General features: G+C 50.4%; 1 protein-coding gene across 1 annotated transcript in view; it reads right to left on the reverse strand.

The window, feature by feature from the left end:
* Positions 1 to 1,922: 1,922 nt before the first annotated feature.
* Positions 1,923 to 20,254, reverse strand: part of PtA15_4A421 (uncharacterized protein) — a gene marked incomplete at both ends in the record, with an annotated part of 35,797 nt that continues 17,465 nt past the window's right edge. Inside the window, 7 exons of the mRNA XM_053168303.1 lie at positions 1,923 to 2,182; positions 2,276 to 3,238; positions 3,304 to 3,971; positions 4,149 to 4,359; positions 4,473 to 4,619; positions 4,709 to 4,743; positions 4,847 to 5,137. Coding sequence (XP_053019525.1) covers positions 1,923 to 2,182; positions 2,276 to 3,238; positions 3,304 to 3,971; positions 4,149 to 4,359; positions 4,473 to 4,619; positions 4,709 to 4,743; positions 4,847 to 5,137 — 2,575 coding nt within the window. The remainder of the gene's footprint in view (positions 2,183 to 2,275; positions 3,239 to 3,303; positions 3,972 to 4,148; positions 4,360 to 4,472; positions 4,620 to 4,708; positions 4,744 to 4,846; positions 5,138 to 20,254) is intronic.

Consider the following 20,254-nt stretch of genomic DNA (forward strand, 5'->3'; position numbering starts at 1 on the left):
CGATTTGTGAACAGCGAGTGGAAGATCATACAACGTATGTTGATCAAACGGGAAGTAGACCTTGTGGCAAAGCGCGTGTCATTGGCGGGAAACCGCGCAGACACCCTCTCGAGAGGTTCAAGAGAAGGCCACAAAAAGCACGATCAACTCCGGATAGAAGTACCGAGAGACCTCAAAGAACTAATAGAGCATATGCACTAACAGGAAATTAAATACATCATTTTACACAGCATCGAGCTAGTTAAAGGGTCAGATACACAAAGAGAACTAATGAGTATGGAAGGCTAGCTCTGAGCAGGGCTCCAGAACAACTGGAGTTACGGGTTGGGCTCAGACCTTAGAGACTGCAATGCAGCCTAGGGTAAGGAAGAAGACACTATTTCTTAGTGATAGCGGTCTTAAGGTATTTTCCCCCTAGACACTCCTCTCTTCTGGGCGGCCTACAGGGCCTCCAAAACAAAGAAGAAGGAGGGTCAATGAAGGAAGAAAGTCCCAAGAAACTTCCTCCCTTTTAACCCATACTTGGATGGCTTGGAGAGACCAAACAAACCTCTCGGGCCATCCTAGACAACATTACAATGTTGTTGAAAAAGTTCAAGGAAGTAGAAGGAACCCTTCCCCTAACCTTTAGATGTGCCACACTTAGCGGCGGATTGGATTGCTACTTACCGGGAGCGCAGCGGGAGGTGGGCTAAGTCCAAGGAGCTGCGGCCCTTAGGCGCCATAGCAGCGCCTTCAAAGAGGCGGCAAGGCGCTGCCCTTGAAACAAGCACAAAGACCCGCGCAGGGTCGCGCCCCCCCTGCGGAGGCCGGCGAAACCTAGTTGGTCCAGCATCAACCGGTACCGGCAAGCTTCACGGCGTCGCAAGGATCTTCACGCCAGCAACGCCGTAAACCTTACCGGATCGCCGCCCGCCGTTAACAGGAAGAAGGAAAGAAAAATTTTTCGCCCCACCCACCCACCCAGTTGTGGCTCCCACCCGCCTTTCGGGCTCAGACCTTAGAGACTGCAATGCAGCCTAGGGTAAGGAAGAAGACACTATTTCTTAGTGATAGCGGTCTTAAGGTATTTTCCCCCTAGACACTCCTCTCTTCCGGGCGGCCTACAGGGCCTCCAAAACAAAGAAGAAGGAGGGTCAATGAAGGAAGAAAGTCCCAAGAAACTTCCTCCCTTTTAACCCATACTCGGATGGCTTGGAGAGACCAAACAAACCTCTCGGGCCATCCTAGACAACATTACAATGTTGTTGAAAAAGTTCAAGGAAGTAGAAGGAACCCTTCCCCTAACCTTTAGATGCGCCACACTTAGCGGCGGATTGGATCATATCGTTGTTGAAGCTGATCGGAATTCAAGCAGTGGACGACTTCCTGCCTCCAATGAAAATGAAATAAACAAACATCTCTCTTGATAAAAAAAAACAGTCCTAGGTCTAGTTTACAGTGCAGAATTCACATTGCCAATGCCCACAGTCAATTCACATTGCCAATGCCCACAGTCAATGATGATTCCACTACTTCATCCACTAACGAAATACATAAACAAATGCGCAAGGCGAGGATATCTAAAACCAAAGGATTACACATATGATGAGCCAATTAATGCATATTGATTGGTCGGTGGAGAACCTAACTAGTAGCGGAGGAAATATCTATTATGTTACAATTGAATACTTTTGCTTGAAGAAAGTGACGCAGAGAGATCCTGGGATGAAGTGTCGGAAAGACAGAAAAAATGCAGCAGACAAGATCTTGAAATCAAGAGAATACCTGAGACTGGGAAGTAACAGGAAATCAAGATGAAGTGTAATAAACCTGCTGTTTTCGAAGGCCTGACCATTGGAACAGGCCATGAGAGCCGGCTAATACTAAACGCTTGAAGAAGCTGTAAAAATTAGGAACCAGTTGCAACGAATGTGATGTGGTCATAATTTTAAGTTGGTTGCATCTGATTGAGTCTGCGGTCTCATTCTTGAATGCGATGCATTCATTCGGTCCGCAATCATTTGAGAAGTGTAAATTTGAGGGGGTTTTGGTAGCCCTGAGTTGGGAATTGATGTTGATACCGATTCGGTTGCGTTTCGATTTGAAGATGGTTCTGGGCGTGAATTTTGTGGTGGGAAATCTTTCCGAGTGGATACAGGTTCTGTTTCTTGCCGTTGTGAATTCCTTTTACCTGTCGAAGCTGGCCGCGAAATAAGACAGAAAATCAAGCAGTAAAATAACATGAGTATGTATCACGGTATCTTGATGATCATGTATTACCGACTCAACTTACCAGGACGAGTTTCCCCTGCTCTGGAAGCTGGCCGCTGAATCGAAGGGTTCTGAGACGAGTCCTTCGAGTTTCCATAGTTCAGTGTGGGGTTGGGAATGGGCCTCATGTTGTAAAGATTTGCTGGATCAATGTAGTTTTTTGAGTATTGCGCATAGGTGCCGCCGTTGCCAGGAGAGGTGAATGATACACTTCGCTTCAAGGGTTGAGGTCTCAATGTTTGATGCGGGAAGCTTGGTGTAGGAAAGCCACTGTGAAAACCACCGGGACTGTTTCCAGCCACTTGTTCGTAGATGCTTCGATTCAGCTGATGACCAAATCCTCCAGCCTCAAACCCTCTTGGGTACAGGTATGGCGGCTGCGGTGGATGGCCATGAACGGGATAATAAGCTTGTGGTATTCGAGGTGACCCAACGACAGTCGATATTTGCATGATTGCGTTGATCAGATTGGACCGATTGCATTGAGCACGAAACCATCTTTTTTGAAGTTCCAGATTTCGATTCTGGTCTTCTTGAGCCTCGTTCGATTTCGCATCAGATTTCTCGCTGCGAGACGGTGGACGCACAGGACGGCCGTCGACCCAAGCGCTCAGGGCTCGACCTAATCCCAGACCACCATCTCTGAACATCGGAAATCTGGACTTGACCGTCCCGATTAATGGATAATGAGCTTCAATCGCACCCTTGCGAAAATCACCATAGCGCATGGAGAACACACCACCCGGGCCTATCAAAGTCCTATAGTATCCATACCTGGAGCAGAAAGGGATACCAAACAATCGATATGTCCACCAGCTGCCCACACCAATCCCAATGCGTGATCGCTCAAGGTCGGACATTCTACCCCACAGCTTCGTCTTGTCGTCGGCATTCTCCCAGTCGAGTCTTTGATCCCAACGGCGCAACCGCTCTTTGTCGGTAAGCAGTTCGTCCAGACGGAGTGCCATTTCAAGTAAGTATAAATCTGAGGTAATCGATTAAAAAATTCAGTACTAGGCGATGCAGTGAAATGAAGAGTGACAGACCCACCGTCAAGGTTAAAGGTATCATGGTACCCCAATTTAGTTTTATCGATTTTATAATCGGCGAGGCTAGGCAGAGGTCCATAACCATAGTCGACATCAATTTTATTACAGAAAGGATCTGCGCTGAGAATTGATTCCGTCTTCTCGTTAAGTAGGCGGTCCAGTTCTGGTTCTTTCGCGGATTCATAAACATGCGAAATTGGGAGATAGAAATCCTCCTCGTTCACACTCGTCCTCTGTTGTGGCGTGGTGCTTGAAGGGGGTGGAAAATAGGTGGATGGAACATATGGAGAAGAAAGAGGGAAATTGCGTTGGTATGGACTACAACAAGGATATAGTGAATCGGGCCCACTGGCGGGATATGCGGGTCGCCCATTTGTATAGTAACATTTTGGAGAGTACAAGTGAGCATAGCTCATGTCTGGGTTAATATTATTATCTGTTGTGCCTCTGAGCAACGGGTAATCCTGATGCGCCTGACTTGGGTCAGCTGTGCGCAAGTAATCAATATTAGGCAGTTGAAAGGTGGTATGGTTTGGAGAAGATTGTGAATCTTGAGGACCTAATCCTAGAAATTTGCTCGATTCAACAGGATGATGGGACAGAAATTTATTGGAGACTGGGGTGAAAATCTTCAAGTTCTTCGGGTTTTTATAATCATTCTGATGAGACCTGAGGGGAAAGATGCAGATTAATGTGTATTCACAGCCAGGTCAGCTGATTATACTCCATACGCCGGTGATGAACATGATCTTGGGATGTTGTTCGACATGGCCCTACGGGATAAATCCTGCGGAAGCTGGGTAGCCGAAGGCCTGAGCCGGATGCCAAACAGGAGACCAAACTTACCGTTGCGCCAGTGGCGGTTGGATTGGATGCATAGGGTTGCCTATCTGTTCCTCAACCGGCCAAGGATAACCAGGAGCAAAAACTGGATGGTCTGAGCCAAGGTAAGTTTGTTGGGAGACTTGGACAGGAGAATGCTGGGACAGTGACCGAAGGTTGCTGGGAACTTGCGGGGCATGAACTCCTCGAGTCGGTGGATGAGCTGGCTGCCCGTCTTCAACAGTTGCGGGTCGATTGTTACAAAACAGCCAACAGGAAGTAAGGACACAAGATGATAAGCATCAGCCTTAGGTTGGAGAGGTAAATATGTACATGAATGTTCATTACATATCAATACTTCAAAAACACCATCCTGCCTACATTGCTGTTTGGTTTCAGATGGCCCTGAACGATGAAAATATGATAGGTTGTCGAGTGTATTTGGCCTGTCAGGCCTACCGGTATTGTGCTGCTCGGCAAAACGTAACTTGGAGCCTTCGCGCACGCAACGTCAAGTCAACATACTGCAAATTTAAGCAAGTCACGCCGCAGGGAGGTTTGTGGAATAGATTGAGTAAACGCACCGAAGACGGCTGTAAGATAATCGCCATACAGAGAGCTGTCTTGTCGGGAATGTGAAAGTTGAAGTGTTTGAGATGGAGTTAAGGAAAAAGTGAGCGGATTGGCGACCAGCGTTTCAAAGGTATCTGAACTCGACTAACGCGCTTCCTTGACCGAAAATCTCAGAGTGTTGGTCGTCGTCCGCAAAATCATTAGTTTCGCCTGGCATATGAGGAGGTTGTGTCATGAGGAGTTTCGCTGGCCAGGAGTACGACCCGAATATGTACTGCAGGTAGTTTGATTTCAATCGAGAAGGGTGTAAAATCGCAATGATTCGAAGATGATGTCCGAGTTTTCCGGCCCTCCCTCCGGACGAGCGCCTTGGACCACTGGGTTTAAATGATGATGGTCCACAAATCGTTTTGGTGGTCGACCGTCGGAGTTGCTCAGGCCTATTGGAGGCGGCGATTCATACTAGCACTGTTCACGTAAGCTAAACATCAGCAAGATTGAAATAAAGTTTATCCCATTGTGCCAGCCAATTTGGCTGGGAAAGTATGCTGATGTATATCTCTCACATGGTCATAGATTTCTTACGTGAACAGTGCTACTTTGATGGTACATAGACAATTGGAGCGAAAGTGAGCAAACAGACGTCGGAGGAGGTCTAGACTTTTACATAAACTTCGCCCGCTTGAAGGTTATTGAGACAATGAGACACAAACTCTGTAGATTCCGTAGAGAACTCTCCTACGCCCGGGATTGTCCCGGGAAGAGGAGTATGGTTCGTGCTGCGGCGAGTCACGGAGATGCCTGTGACATCTATGTCACAACACCCCCCCTCTCGCCGCAGACGCTAACATACGTACAAGCCTACGAGAAAGAAGAAAGGAAAGGAAAAAAATTGGAGAAGACAAAAGATCTAGAGAAAGGAAGGAAGAAAGAATAACAAAAGCTGAACACCAAACATCATTCATCGCATAGAACTAAGCCGCGCAATTTTGTGAAAAGTTCCGGACCTAAGCTTTTCGTGAATATATCTGCTATTTGATCTTTTGTACTTACCCAGTGCAAAACTGTTTTCTTTTGAAATAGAGCTTCGTTAGTTATGTAAAAATCTCTTTCAGAATGTCTTGTCCTTTTGTTAGAAGCATCATCAGTAGACACCTTTATCGCAGACTGGTTGTCACAATGTAGATGTCCAAGAAAATCTACGCGAAGGACATCGCGTAATAAATGTCTTACCCAAAATGTCTGCCGCGTAGCCACGCCAAGAGCCATGTATTCCGCATGGCAGGTTGACGAGGCAACGGCTGCCTGTCTTCTGGCGACCCACAGAACCGGACAATTCAAAAAGGAAATATACACACCATAGGCCGAGCGTCCAAATTATCCCCCCCAGGATGCGTCGCAAAAGGTCTTGAGGGGTTGATCGTCGGTCGTCGGGAATAGACACAGCTCCTTTTCCGCTGTCCCGGCGACGTACCCTATAAGATGTTTCAAACCTTTCCAGTGAGCCGTGCCAGGTTTGGCCGCAAAACGCGCCAGGTAATTAACAGCAAAACAAATGTCCGGTCTCGTCCCAACGGCGAGATAGCTGAGCGTCCCAATAAAGGAAAGATATTTTCCAGATTGAGACGGATCGCCGTTGGGGTCAGTCACACCATTGTAACCCGGCGGAAGAGGTGTCTTGAAGATTGATACACCATCCCATTCCGAGTCTAGAAGACCTTTCACCAGGTTCTTCTGACAGAGCGTGAAACCTCGACCGTCTCGCTTGACATTGAGACCAACGATTGAATTGAGTTTATCACTCCATTTTATCTTAAGAATTGCGCTCAGATCCTGTTCTAGCTTCTTTAGAAGCTCCACACTAGAGGCGGTTACTACACCATCATCTACATGAAGCCAGATCACTCCATGTAGAGTTGGATGCCGCAAGATATATAAAGAATTATCATATTGAGAAGGCACATATCCGAGGTTGTCCAGGGTTTGTTTCAGGTGAAGCCACCAGCAACGCGCGGCTTGGCGCGTACCATAGAGCGCCTTTTTAAGCAAAAGGGCATGCCCAGGGGGGACCACCATCCCTTCCGGCGGCTCAATCCAAACTTCCTTGTCGATGGGAGAGTTCAAATACGCTGCAACAAAATCGAAACTGTGCACCGGCCAGTTGTAGGCTGCTGCTACCGTCAGTAACAAACGCAGCGCTACAAAAGTGGCCGTAGGTGCGAAGGTTTCCAGGAAATCAGTCCCAGCAACTTGAGTGAAACCCTTTGCTACAAAACGCGCTTTGAAACGCACCCCTGACCCATCTACATCAGGTTTTACTGCAAAAACCCACCGGCCATTTAACACTTTTTTGTCACTCGGCCGCAAACCCAGAATCCAGACCTTCATCTGTTCTAGGTTACTGAGTTCTACAGCAATGGCTTTAGACCAGGCGTCCTTTTCTGGCGATTTCATAGCTTGCTTGAAAGTCCCTGGTACGGAGATAGAGTAAAATTGGCATAACTCTATTATCTTGTCCACAATAAGCTCCTGGTCGTGGAATTCAATTTCCCTGGAGAAATCACCCAACTCAATCAAGTTCATGACGTAGTCTAAAGATATCTTCTTTGCCGCTTCTTTCGCAGGTTCTGAGGACACTTCCCCAGTTACGGGAACATCCAAGAAATGGGTCTTGTCATCATCAACAAAACGTGCCATAGCTGACGCGAGAAATTTCTTTTCATCAGGTAGCCAAAAAAGCCATCCTTTGCTCGAGTCTAAGTGTCCTATTACCTGACCCTTGTAGGCCCTGGCGTCCAGTTTCTGCCGTTTTTCGGGTGGGATATGGACATAAGCAAAGGATCCAAAAGCTCTGAACCTGTCGAAATGCGGCTTGGTACCAAATAGTGCTTCAAACGGAGTGATTTTGCCACTCGCATTATTGGGAATGCGATTGAGGATATGGCTTGCCCACAAGAACGCGTAATTCCAGAAATTCTGAGGGAGACAGCTGTCGGATAGAACCGTCCTTGCCATGGCCTGTATAGTTCAATTGAAACGCTCAATCATACCGTTTTGGTAGTGATGGTACGGGAGCGCTCTTTCAGTGTTTATTCCTTTACTGAGAAGAAATTCCTCCAATGCCTTGTTGGCGAATTCGCCCCCGTTGTCACTGCGGAGGATCTTTACAGACAGATTCGTCGCATTCTCGAGCCGCTTGATGGTGTCGATGATAGCGTTGTTTGCCTCCGATTTGGCTTTAAGCACCTTGACGAAATTGTAGCCTGTAGCCACATCCCGCATGGTGAGGATATAGTTCCCTCCATCTACCGCAGGGACTTGAAACGGTCCTACTAGATCAGCGGCCCATATCTCCATCTTGTTCGCAGTTCGATCGCCTTTGCCCAGAGGGTTCAGCTTAGTGGACTTGTTGATCATACACGTTGGGCAGTGAATTGCACCCGGCGGAAGCTCTTCGGGTAGGCCTAAACCCACTTTCTCTTTGATTAGTCTCCGAATCACTTGTAGTCCAGCATGACCAAACATGCGATGGTACAGTAAAAGCCGCTTTTCATTGTTTGTGAGGGAGGGCAACTCTTGGGTCTTCTCTATCATTGTTGGTACCGGCTCTTTGAAGAGGTTGGTCCCGCTGTTCTTTGCCTTAGCTGCATTGAAAGATAATCCTTCCGCAGGTACAGCTGTTGTCTTCATAAGAGATCGAGCAGATTTATTTCCGCACGTAGGAAAACGGACGTTGACAGCAGGGATATTTGAAGAGACATGAAAATTGGAAACGTCGGAGATGTTTGATTGAGAGAAAGAAGAAATAGAAGAAACAGGAGAAAAGGAAGAGGATTGAGGAACAGGAGAAGATAAAGTGTCGAGAAGAGGAGGTAAAGTGGAAACAGAGACAGAAGAGGAAGATAAGAAGATAGAGACATCATCCCCTGCCCCTTCGCAATGCCGATCATCCTTCACCATGTGGTGTGGTAAATACCAACGGTTGCGCTTCGCTTCCCATACGCAGCTGAAAGCAAATTGGCAGTTTGCCGAAAAAATATCAAACTGCTCTTTGTCATTGTCATAGAACACAAAGGCATTAGCTTTCCGCAGTGCAGCCATTGAGATCAGTGTAGATCTGGCATCCTCACAGTAGAGTACACCACGAAGTACGATCAATCGACCGGATGGCTCGAGGAAATGGAGGCTTCCCACACCAGTGATGAAGGATCGGTTGCTGGCAGTAGCTACCGACAGGGGCAAGGGCTTAGAGAGTTGTTTGAAATCATGAAGAAGCTGGCGCATCCCAGTGAAGTGGTGAGATGCTCCAGTATCGAAAATGGCAGGATTACTTACAACATCGTCCCCAAGCGCCATATTCTTGAAATCCAGCTGATCGAGATCATCTGGAATCTCACCAATTTCCATGAGTTGCGCAGACGCCCCCCCCCCAGCTGAAGTCGTTGCATTTGAAGTCGAGGTCATTGACGCTTGCTGTTGATTGGTGTTCGCAGCGTACCGGGGTCGATAGTAGTCGGCTAGTCGTTTCGCTTGAACTTGAAGGTTGGACATGGGGGGGGGTCTGGAGTGCGCCGAAGGTTGAGCTGAGGGACTGGCGGGTTGGGTGTACAGAGAACCGACGAAAGTCGCCTGGGTTCTGGTTGCTGGTTGTGGGAAAGGCGACACACCCGGACTGCGAAGACGTTTGTTGATTTGATTCGACTTCACCCGCTGCGGACATTCTCGTAGATAATGATCCGCCGCCCCGCATTGCCAACATCGATGCGCTGTTGCCGCATAAAAATCTAGCGCATCCGGCCAGTTGTCTTCTGGAACATCAGCTAGGAAAGCTTCGAAGTCGAAATCATCGCCATCAGTCGTCGCCATTAGTACCGAAGGTGCCAACGAATTTGCCAAGGTTCCTTCGGTGGCTGTCGAGTCTTCATGTTGTTTTCGGCAGACATCGTAGGTGTTCACCAAAAAATCAAATTTTGGCAAACTTTTGGACTGATCATTCTGCATCGAGTTTTCGATGCGCTGCTCGAAATCCTTCTTGAAAGGTGCCGAGGATTTCAAGACTGCCCGTTGGAAAACGAAACCGAAGAACGCATCCGAGTGGATCCTGACGTTGAGGTTGTTCCATTCAGTGTACAGATTCCTCATTGACGACGTCAAACCCGTACTCTCGCAGTCGTCCACGGAGAAGTTGAGGAACCGGTTGAAAACATTCATCTGTGCCGCACGAGAAACAACCGAGAATCGCTTCTTCAGGAGAGACAACATTTCAAGTGCGGAGTTCACACGTTGAAGATCGGGTACCAAGGAACTATGGACACCCTCGAGGACGACTATTCTGGCGATCTTCTCAAAGGTCATGTTGTCGATTGGTTTGAAGAAGAAGTCGCCATTCGACATATGGGCGGTACCGATTTCGCTAAGTTCGTTCAACCACCTCGCCAGATTGGACCCATTCGCAGCCAGGCGCTTTTCGTCGTTCCATTGGTCATTGATCAGCTTAGCCGTTTGACTAACTAGCTTCGCCTGTTCGAGCTGTAACTTCGCCGCGAGGAAATCTTGCTGGGCCCGCGTGAGATCGTTTGCTGGAGGTATCGGCCCGGTCGGAGGTTGTGTTTGGTGCGGAGCTGGTCCTCTTGAATGATGAGAGCCCGAGCCAGTCGCAGCAGGACCGGTTTGCTGGCGAGTCCCCGATGCTGGTGGTCGGATCGTTTCGTCTCCTGTACGGTTTCCCGTCGAACTCCCAGCAATCGAATCGAAAAGGTTGGCCATTCTCTCCCCGCCATCTGGTAGAAAAACTTCGCCATCGGAATGGATTGAACCTCGTCGAGACATTTTGCCGGAGCCGGAGGGAGAGGGCAAAAAAAAGGAGAAGTAGACAGGAAAGGATAATCGAAGTGTGGAAAAAGGACAGAGCTACTCACCGCAACACTGAGAAGTACCCACGTTATAAGAGATGGAGGAAAAAGAGGGAGTAGAACGGTGCGTCACAAGACGTCCCTTTTCTGCACCGGTAGGTGGGCCACACCACCGTAATAAGCAGGATGGCTAGTCCGCTTAGCTTATTCAGGTAAGTTCGATCAACACCGTTCAGAGACAGAGATTGGGAATGGCGGAGTCTGCTTATACCGAAGTACCTCACAGTGTTACGGCAAAGTAACACTGACCTTCCCGATGACGTACAATTACGCTCTATCCTGAGCTACCGGTCGAAAAGGTATAACCGACGAGTCGAAGCGTCGATTTGTGAGTTGTATCGGTCGAGTTTCGAGTCTGAGTCCTTGATTATAGATTGAGAGGGCTCATAACCTATTGAGACGATGAGACACAAACTCTGTAGATTCCGTAGAGAACTCTCCTACGCCCGGGATTGTCCCGGGAAGAGGAGTATGGTTTGTGCTGCGGCGAGTCACGGAGATGCCTGTGACATCTATGTCACAACAAAGGTGGACTGCTAACAAACTTGAATCAACAGATTCCGAAGCAGAACCTGAACAGTTTCGCGACGCTCTCAGTACGAGGCGATATTTTGTACATGAAGTTGAGACCTTGGGAGATCCTGGTTCACTGGTTCATGGGTTCATGATCTTTCATGATGGGCTTTAAAATTTGTTCCGTATCCCCTTCTATCCTGGTATGCCAGCTGTCGTCACTTCTCAAGCAGCTCGCGTCAAAACCTGCGTTCTTGTTGACATTCATTTCCTTTAGAGCATGTTTGCCAATCATTGAGAGGGGTGTTTCCTCCCAATAATTGTGGTATTCAAAACTGATTTTCAAACCACTTTCTACATAAAATCATAAGATCTATTTACATGTCCAAACTTTTGATGGGGTGAAAGTTGAGGGTTCTCTTCATTTCAAGCACCTCTCAAAACTTTGATAAATCTTATGATTTTATGTAAAATGATATTTAAAAATCAATTTTGAATACCCTAAATGAGCAAGAGGGATGAGTCCTTCCAATGACCAGCACCAGTCATCAAGAGGGTTGCTTCCTCCCAATGACCACTGGTCTATACTGGTCATCAAGAGAGATGAGTCCTCTTGATGTAGAAATAAAGGTTGGTCACAGCAGAAATTTCAGTGTCTGCCCTGCTTTTGTGAAAATATTGAGCTTTGGCCCGGCATCGAACTTAACAAAGTCCCTCTGCTGCGGGTGTGTGTCTTGCAAAGCAAGGCTCCGACAGCCCTCAGCAGGAGTGACTTGCGCGCTATTGCCCCTTCTTGGTGTGTCAAGAATCTGAGTTGGCTGGGTGGAATTTTTGAAGCTTTATGATTCCTTGCCCCCTTGACATTCTTTGGAATAAAATAGCTTAGGTTGTAGGCCTGATTTTTCCTATCCAACCTACATAATTTCAGGTGTTTGGCAAAAATCATGCCATCCGCAGAAATTCCACAAAAATCCCCAAACAGCTGGAATTACAAGCAGTGTGCAACTTGACCGCTGCACCTTGCAGCTTGTGCGCACAATGGGTGGTTGTTTTTTTTGTGTAGCTTTCTCTCAGAGGATGCTATTGTTGTGACCAAGGTCACAGGTGTGTACTTGGCTGCGGCTCAGCCACCCGGAGGAGTGTACATCAGCCTCCTCCGGGCCCCACCGGGAGTAATCCATACCGTTTACCAGATACATGCTCCTATAGGTTACGAGCCCTTAAGGCATCTCGTTAACCCTTACCAGCCAGACGCTGAAGAAAAATCAACCAACGAACAATCCCGGATCATTCTCATCTTCACGACAAACAAATACCGGTGTTTTTTCTTCTTACCTTACAAATCCGACCAACAATCCCGGTGTGGAACTCCGACCGGTGCTGGGCCGTCGGCAGTTACTGGAAGGGAGAGTTGCGCTGAGCGCTGCCTTCGCGGTGATCCGGAAAAGAGTCGTGGGATTCAATTTATAGCTTTAAGAGGGGGGGGATTTATGTTAAGAGACGACGGGGTTTAGATCCTCGTCGGCGGTGGTTTGTTTGCTGAGAATCTCGGGAAAAGGGCCGGCGAACTGGACCGGGGACAGTGATCTTAAAGGACAGGAATCTGGAAGAGGATCGGCGCGGGGGCTGAGAGGAGAAACTCAGAAGCTCCCGCGAGTATATCGGTGAACAAAGATCAATAAACTTTAGATTCAAGTTGATGAGATGATCTGAAAAACAAAATTTTGGTTCAGACGAAATCCCATGCCGCCCCATCATCTGAGTTCAAACTGAACTCAGACTCTGGGAGCTGTGACATGTTGTGGACAAGTCATCATACACCCGCGCGCACAAGCGCGCCACAACAGCAAGAGAAGGGAGGAAAGAATCAGAAAAGAAATAACACCAAAGGAAGAAAACCAACCCTCCGCATACAACACCTCTCCAACGCGCGCATTTTAGAAACAGAAGAACATAAGACAGAGGAGGAGAAAGGAAAACAACAAAACAAACACAAAGGAAACCAAAGCCTAATCCTGAAACGCCTTGAAGATTCCACCGCGCGCGACGCGCGCTGATTGATCTTGACGCCCATGAGTTGATGTCTTGATGGCTGAAAACTCAAGGAATCCGCTGCGCCACGGGCGCCACGCAAATGGCCACCACATCTCCACCACACTTGCAGTCTGTCCCTAGAATGCTCGCCTTCCGTCCGTGCACTAAAGAAAAGACCAGAAAAGAGAGGGGGGAGAAAGAGGGTCCTAAAGAGAGAAAACTGGGCGCCGACGCAATGCTCACGAGTGTGGCAAGAAGTAGGGTTTCGAAGAATACGGTAGTAGCTACCCAGGAAGTGCATACCAGGAGAGGAACTTACTTCTGGTCAGGAAAGTCCTCGCGAGCATAAAACCTTTTTACCTGATCCGCGGCAAAACGCCGTTTCAATTCCGTGCCGTCAAGCTCCGCCAGAACGTAGGAACCTCCAGGAACCTGTTTCACGACGCAGTAGGGGCCGTTCCAACGGTGGGCAAACAACTGCCCCCACTGCGTCTCTAAAGACCTGTTGAAAGCAAGAACTCGATCGCCAGGCTTGAGAGGTTCTCGAATCCGCGCTGCGTTCTTCTCTTCCCAATAGCGCAAGGAGTCGCCCCGCGCATCCATCAGCTTCCTGTAAGCGATTCCCCGAGTCTCCTCGCTGCGCTCTAGTTGCCGGGAGCGCGCGGCGAGGAGATCAGACGTGTCCTTCACCGCGTCCCAGTCAACGCCGAGATAAGATTCGATTTCAAGATCGAGAGGAAGCACTGCACGCTGACCGAAAACAAGCTCGTAGGGAGAGTAGCCGGTCGTCCTCTTGGTGGAGATCCGGTCGGCGAAAAGCACCAAGGGCAGGTAATGGCGACAGTTCTTTCCACTCTCGCCGGCCAGCTTGACCAGAGCAGACTTGAGGGGACCGTGGCCGCGCTCCACCATGCCCTGCCCTTCCGGATAGTAAGGGGTGGAAACTCTGTGCTGTCCTGGCAAAGCGCGCAGCATCTCCGCCAACGCGCCGCCGAACTCAGATCCGCCATCTGTCGAATAAGAGCGCGCTAGACCATAGCGCATCGTCCAATTTTCTTGAAGAAACGCCGCTACCGCCTCCGAAGTGAGATTATTCAATATCTTGGCTTCAACCCACCCTGAGAAGTCGTCGCGAGCCACGATCAGATATTTAGCGCCACTAGCCTTGAGGTGGACGGCGTCCATTGACACTCGCCCAAAGACCGTTGATTCTCCAGTGGGGTAGCGCAGCTCTTGGGGGCGTCTGAGGTCTTTCTTCTGACAATCCTCGCAGCTCCGACACCAACGCGCCACAGACTGCTTGAGGGACGGCCACCAAAAGCGCTCAGAGACGCGCCGATAGGTCTCCGTGGTGCCGCGGTGGCCCAAATCCTCGTGGAGCTTGCGTAGGATCGAATCTTGCTTGGGTGGGATAGTTACGACGATGCGCGGCAACGGGCTGCCGCGCTTCATGAGACGGCCCGCTTGCAGAAAGAAGTCCACAGATCTGCGCTTCAAGGCGCGAAACTCCGCCGCATCCAAGCCTTCTGGCCGGGCCAAGGTCGCAAGAAAAATCTCCATACAACGCCAGAAGCCCTCCTGATACCCGGAATAGCCTGTTTCGGCGTTGACGGTGAAAGAGTGAAGCGGACGAATCGCTGGAGAGTCCTCGTCAAACTCAGAGGAGGGGGGATCACTGTCATCCTCGCCTTGAGGGCGCCGCGAGAGACCGTCCGGCATAGTGAAGGATTTGCCCGGGCGGTGGACAATGTCGAAGGAAAAGAGTTGGATGAAAGCCACCCAGCGCGTCATCGGCGCGTTGGGGAGGCTTGGCGCGTTGATCATTTGAATAAGGGACTGCGCGTCAACTTGGAGCTCGAAATGCTGCCCCCATAAAATGGTTTGAAGCTTCTTGAGGATCCTTGCGACGCCGCATAACTCCAGTTTTGATTGGGAGTACCTTGACTCCACATCGGAAAACAGCAAGGACTCGTAAAGAGCCGGCCGGGCCAATCCATTCGAGTCTTCCTGGGAGAGGACCGCGCCTGCCGCATGAAAGCTAGAATCCACCGCAAGCTTGATTCTTCCCGCATCCGATCCGTAATTGATCTTGACAAGAACAATGTCCCTTCCCACAATGAGCTTCAGCTCCTCGAACGCGTCCTCACAATCGGAAGTCCAGAGAAACTCGGCGTCCTTGCGCGTCAGGCGGCGAAGTGGCAAACAAAGTTGAGACAGGGAGGGAATGAAGATCCTAACGTACACAACCACGCCCAAAAACCCGCGCACCTCCGTCGCATTAGCCGGGGTTGGCCAAGAAAGGATCTTATTGACCTTGCTCCTCGCCATTCGGCGGCCCTCCTTGCACACTACGTGGCCCACGATCTCCAAAGCGGGCACGCATGCCGCGAGCTTCGACGCCGACACGGTCAACCCGGATTCTTCAATTCTGAACAAAATGCGCTCCAAAGTTTCCGCGTATTCCCAGACGAAGCGCCGGATGCTGGAATGCCAATCCAGGACCTCATTGTCATAATCCGACACTGGGCCTTTGATCCCACCGTCATCAATGAAAATACCCGCATGCTCCGGGATTTTGTCCTGAAGAATCCAAACCATTTGAGCCTGGTACACTGCGACAGAGTTCGTTGCGCCTTGAGGGAGCCGGGTGAGCTGGAACCTTCCAAGCGGCGTGTCAAACGTCGTGAGTGGCCTTGAGATCGGATGCAAGGCGCGCTCGTCGTAGCCGCCCATGATGTCGCCGAGGCCGTAGCAAGCGCGGCCAGAAAAGGATTCTACGAATTCTTCGGTAGCCGGAGGAACGCCCGCATCTCGAATCGTGACTTTATTTAACGGCTGGAGGTCGTGAACTATCCGCAGCTTGCCGTTGCCCTTCAACACACAGAACACAGGACTCGTGTAGCTTGACGTAGATTGTTCGTAGAGGCCGGTGCGGACACGCTCACGGATGATCTTCGTGTATTCTTCCATCTTAGCTGCAGGGATGGGGATCTTCCTCTTCTGCCAAGGTTCGTGCTCCACCACAGGTATGATGTAAGGAAGCCCATATGACTCCTTAAGCAAACCGCGCTGAGACTCGTCGAAAGCTATGGAAAGATTTCTTTCCGCCAACACGTTCTTGATGAGATCCAACTCTGACGGGTTTAGCCACCCCGGAGGACCGAAGTTGACTACTTGAAGACTCAGCTCAGTGACTCGTCCGCGCGGCACAAAAGGGCCGGCCAAGGAACGCGAGAGACCGCGATAAGGATCGCGAGACAAGGGAGGGCGCTGCAGCGGTGGATTGAGATTTTGGGGCATGGGTTGATTCACCGGTTTGACCTTTCGCGCCACCGGTTTGTATTTCGCCGCGAAAGAGAGGAGTCCGCCCTCCTTCCACAATTCCACAAGCTCCCGTTGCGCGCAATGATTGAGACCGCATTCAAGGAGCCGCCAAGTCCGATGTTCCGCGCCGTCCTCGAAAGCTGCCTTCTCTGCAAAGGAGAGTCCAGACGGATGGGAGTGGCTCACGAGTGTGGCGCGTGGTAGGGCTTTCAAAGTTTGCGGAGCATCACGCCTCGGAGGTGCACATTGGGAGGAACTTACTTCTACTCCAAATGGTCTCCACGGCGGTCCAAACTCCACCACACCACCCTCACAATCCAGGGTCCAAGAAAATAGTTTAACCTCATTACAGAGGATCTTTAGTTTTTCCTCGTCGCGGAGGCTCGGGAGTTTAGGCTCATCGCGGAGTCGAACTAGATTACCCTCGTTGCGGAGGACGCCACAAGACGTATCTAGTTTATGCTCATTCCGGAGACTAGACTGAGATGATCCGTTTCGGGGAGAATAGGGAAGTTTATTCTTGTTGCGGAGACGTGTCGGATAGGGTGGAGCATCACCTGAAACCAGAGGAAAGTCCAAAGGATGCGGGCGGCTCACGAATGTGGCTGAAGTAGAGTTTTTCACAGAGGTGGCGGTATCTCGCCCGGAGGTGCATAATCGGGAGGAACTTACTTTCAGTTCTCCCTGCCTCCGTGGAACACCTATTTTCTCCTCGCCACCTGTTTGGCCTGATCTTGAATCGGATGAAGCGCCGCTTTGGCGCTTGAGAGAATTGAAGTGAGATGAGACAAGATGGAAAGACTGGACATGGAAATCGGACGCGATGTTTTTGGCTTTTTCGGGAGTTTTTTGCTGTTTTTGGATTTGCTGATTTTGAGAAGATGACAAGGGAAAGAAAGAAACCGAACCGTGAGCCTCTGAATTATTAGTTGGCTCTGCGACAGGACTGCGAGACTCTAAATTAAGTCTGCCGCTTTCCGAGCCAACCCGCTCTATAAAAATGACGGCCCTCCACGGGATCGTCGCGCGCTTTCCCTTTGCGCGTCAATATTGCCTTGCGGCCGCCACCCGGAAAGTCACGCTCCCAGCGGCCCGAATCCACAGAACAAAGGGTCAGCTCGATTTTTCGACCATTAGCGTCCGGGAGGAGGATCTTCTCGCCCGTCTGTCCGGAGAATTCGAGTGTAACGTCGAAATCCATGAGAAAAGGCCTTCCTAAGATGATGGGGCCATCCACGCGCGTGATCCAAAAGTGGCAGGTGCCCACTATTGACTTCCCGATCCTGACAGGCACGTCTTCAGCGACGCCAACCAATTCACACGCCTGATTCCCGATCCCGTACACCGCGGAGTTAAAGTTAACGCGGGGGCTTAGGTTAAGCTTTGATGCCTTTGCATCCGAGATCAGATTCAGCTGAGATCCTGAATCTACTAAGGGGGCCGCATTGCCTTCTTCTTCTCCAAGCAGGCAGGGTAAATACCCCAGCGGACAGGAATACAGCCGGTTTTCTTCCTCTTGAGGAGAGGACTCTTCCAAAAGCGTTCCGAAGTGAACCTTCAGATCCTCTGAGTTGACTTCCACGCGGCGCTTTGAGACCCAACGTTTCATCCCGTCAGCAATAGCCGGCGCGACGGCGCATAGCTCTGCAACCGTGACCGTCAACGGAAGATCAGAAATTTTCTGAAGCATGCCTTCCACCGCCCTGGGGTGATCCTTGGCGATCCCTCTCTCAAATCTCACTCTTGATGGGCCCCCGTCCGATTTAGTGGCGGCCGGCGAAGGGGCGGGTTCAGCTTGAACTGGCTGCGAAGGCTGACTCGCCGGCGAACGTTCGAAAAGCTCAGGCTCCTCGTCCATATCCTCAGCTTCCGATCCAGAGTTAGGGGGAGGCGCCTTCTTCGGGGTCTTCCTAGCGGCAGAAGCTGGAACTGTCGGGGCCTTGTAAGGTTTTGGCGCCTCGTGCTTCTTGCGCGCAGGGTCAGATTGATAGGCACCCGAAAAGGCTTGAGAGGACACGGCGGGGGGATACCAGGGATCCAAGGAGCCGCAAGTCGTCCTGAACTCTGTCGTTGCTGAGCTCACTTGAGGTTGGTAGGAAGCCACAACGTGGCGAATCGGGCGCGACGCGTCGAAAGGGATCAGCGCGCCATTAGGGAGGAAGAAATTGGTCCCCTTTTGCTCGACCAACTTCTCCTCCTTATCCTTCTTTAGCTCGAAACAACGCGCCGTCCCGTGGCCTTCACGGTGGCAATAGTAGCAGACGAGAGGTCCACGCGATCCTGATGGCGCAGCAGCGGCGGGAGAAGAAACTGCGAGCTCCTTCTTCAGCCGCTGCTCGAAAGACTGGAGCATGCGGGATAGATCGTCCACAGTAGATGGAGCCATCGACTGAGCCGGCGCTTCCTTCGGCCGACGATCAGCCTCCATCTTGATCATGATATCGTTGGACTCCTTGAAACCTGAAGTGAAAGGGAGGGAGGCCTGCGGTTTGATCTGCTCTGAGGTGAAAGCTACCTCTTCCTCCATCTCTGAAATGACAGCCGCCCGCAGTTCCTTGAGCGCGGGCAAGAGATAGCGCCCGTCCAGAGTCTTAACCATCGCCTTTTTCTTGACTAGGTACGACTTGATGCGCTGTTGAAACCCGGCCGAGAACGCGAAAAAGAAGTAATCCACCGATAAATCTTCTGACGAAAGATGTTGGTACCTGATCAGATATGATAAGATGACGTCGAAGATAGACTTAAACAGCCGGTAATCCTCGAGCGTCGTGATCCCGCCCTTAGCAATCCAAGCATCCTTGAGACTCTGCAAGTCAGCGACGGTGTAGCGGACCACATCCACTTGCCCCCACCGCTCGATCATCTGCTCCTTCAGCGTGGTCCACGACTTGCTCGTGTACCCGCTCATATCCCACACCGCGTCCTGGATATCCTCGCTCCCAAGGAAGGACGGTATCTGGAGGACCTTGTCCTCATCCGACGCGCCGTCCAAGTTGGCGGCTAGCTCGTACTGGCGAAGGAAAGCCTCCACGCGCGATCCGGTGAACTTGAGAGCCCGGTCTTGTGGCTTGATCTTGACCATCCGCGCGACTGGCGCTGCTGCTGCTGGGTCGGCCATTGCGAGGCGAGGGGATAGATGGATTCTGGAATTGATGGGAGAGAGAAATGGGTCCGATGTGGCTCACAGCACGTGGCAAACGTAATGCTTTCGAAACGTGTAGCGATAACCCTCGGAGGTGCACTTATGGAGAGGACTTACTTCTATCTCTCCAAACCTCCGCGAAACAAAGACTCCAAGCGCCGTCCTCGAAAAAAAAAGAAAGAAAGATCCGGGAAAACCAGGGATCACTTGAAAAAAAAAAAAAGATTTAAAAAAGAGAGAGCGCCTCAAAACCGCCGACCGTCTTGAAATCCGTATGGCGAGACTGTAAATCTTGAGGTCGCTGGTTCGATCCCGGCTCGGGGGACCAAATGTGGAACTCCGACCGGTGCTGGGCCGTCGGCAGTTACTGGAAGGGAGAGTTGCGCTGAGCGCTGCCTTCGCGGTGATCCGGAAAACAGTCGTGGGATTCAAGTTATAGCTTTAAGAGGGGGGGGATTTATGTTAAGAGACGACGGGGTTTAGATCCTCGTCGGCGGTGGTTTGTTTGCTGAGAATCTCGGGAAAAGGGCCGGCGAACTGGACCGGGGACAGTGATCTTAAAGGACAGGAATCTGGAAGAGGATCGGCGCGGGGGCTGAGAGGAGAAACTCAGAAGCTCCCGCGAGTATATC

Source organism: Puccinia triticina, chromosome 4A (assembly GCF_026914185.1).
Source record: "Puccinia triticina chromosome 4A, complete sequence".
Classification (NCBI taxonomy): Eukaryota; Fungi; Basidiomycota; class Pucciniomycetes; order Pucciniales; family Pucciniaceae; genus Puccinia; species Puccinia triticina.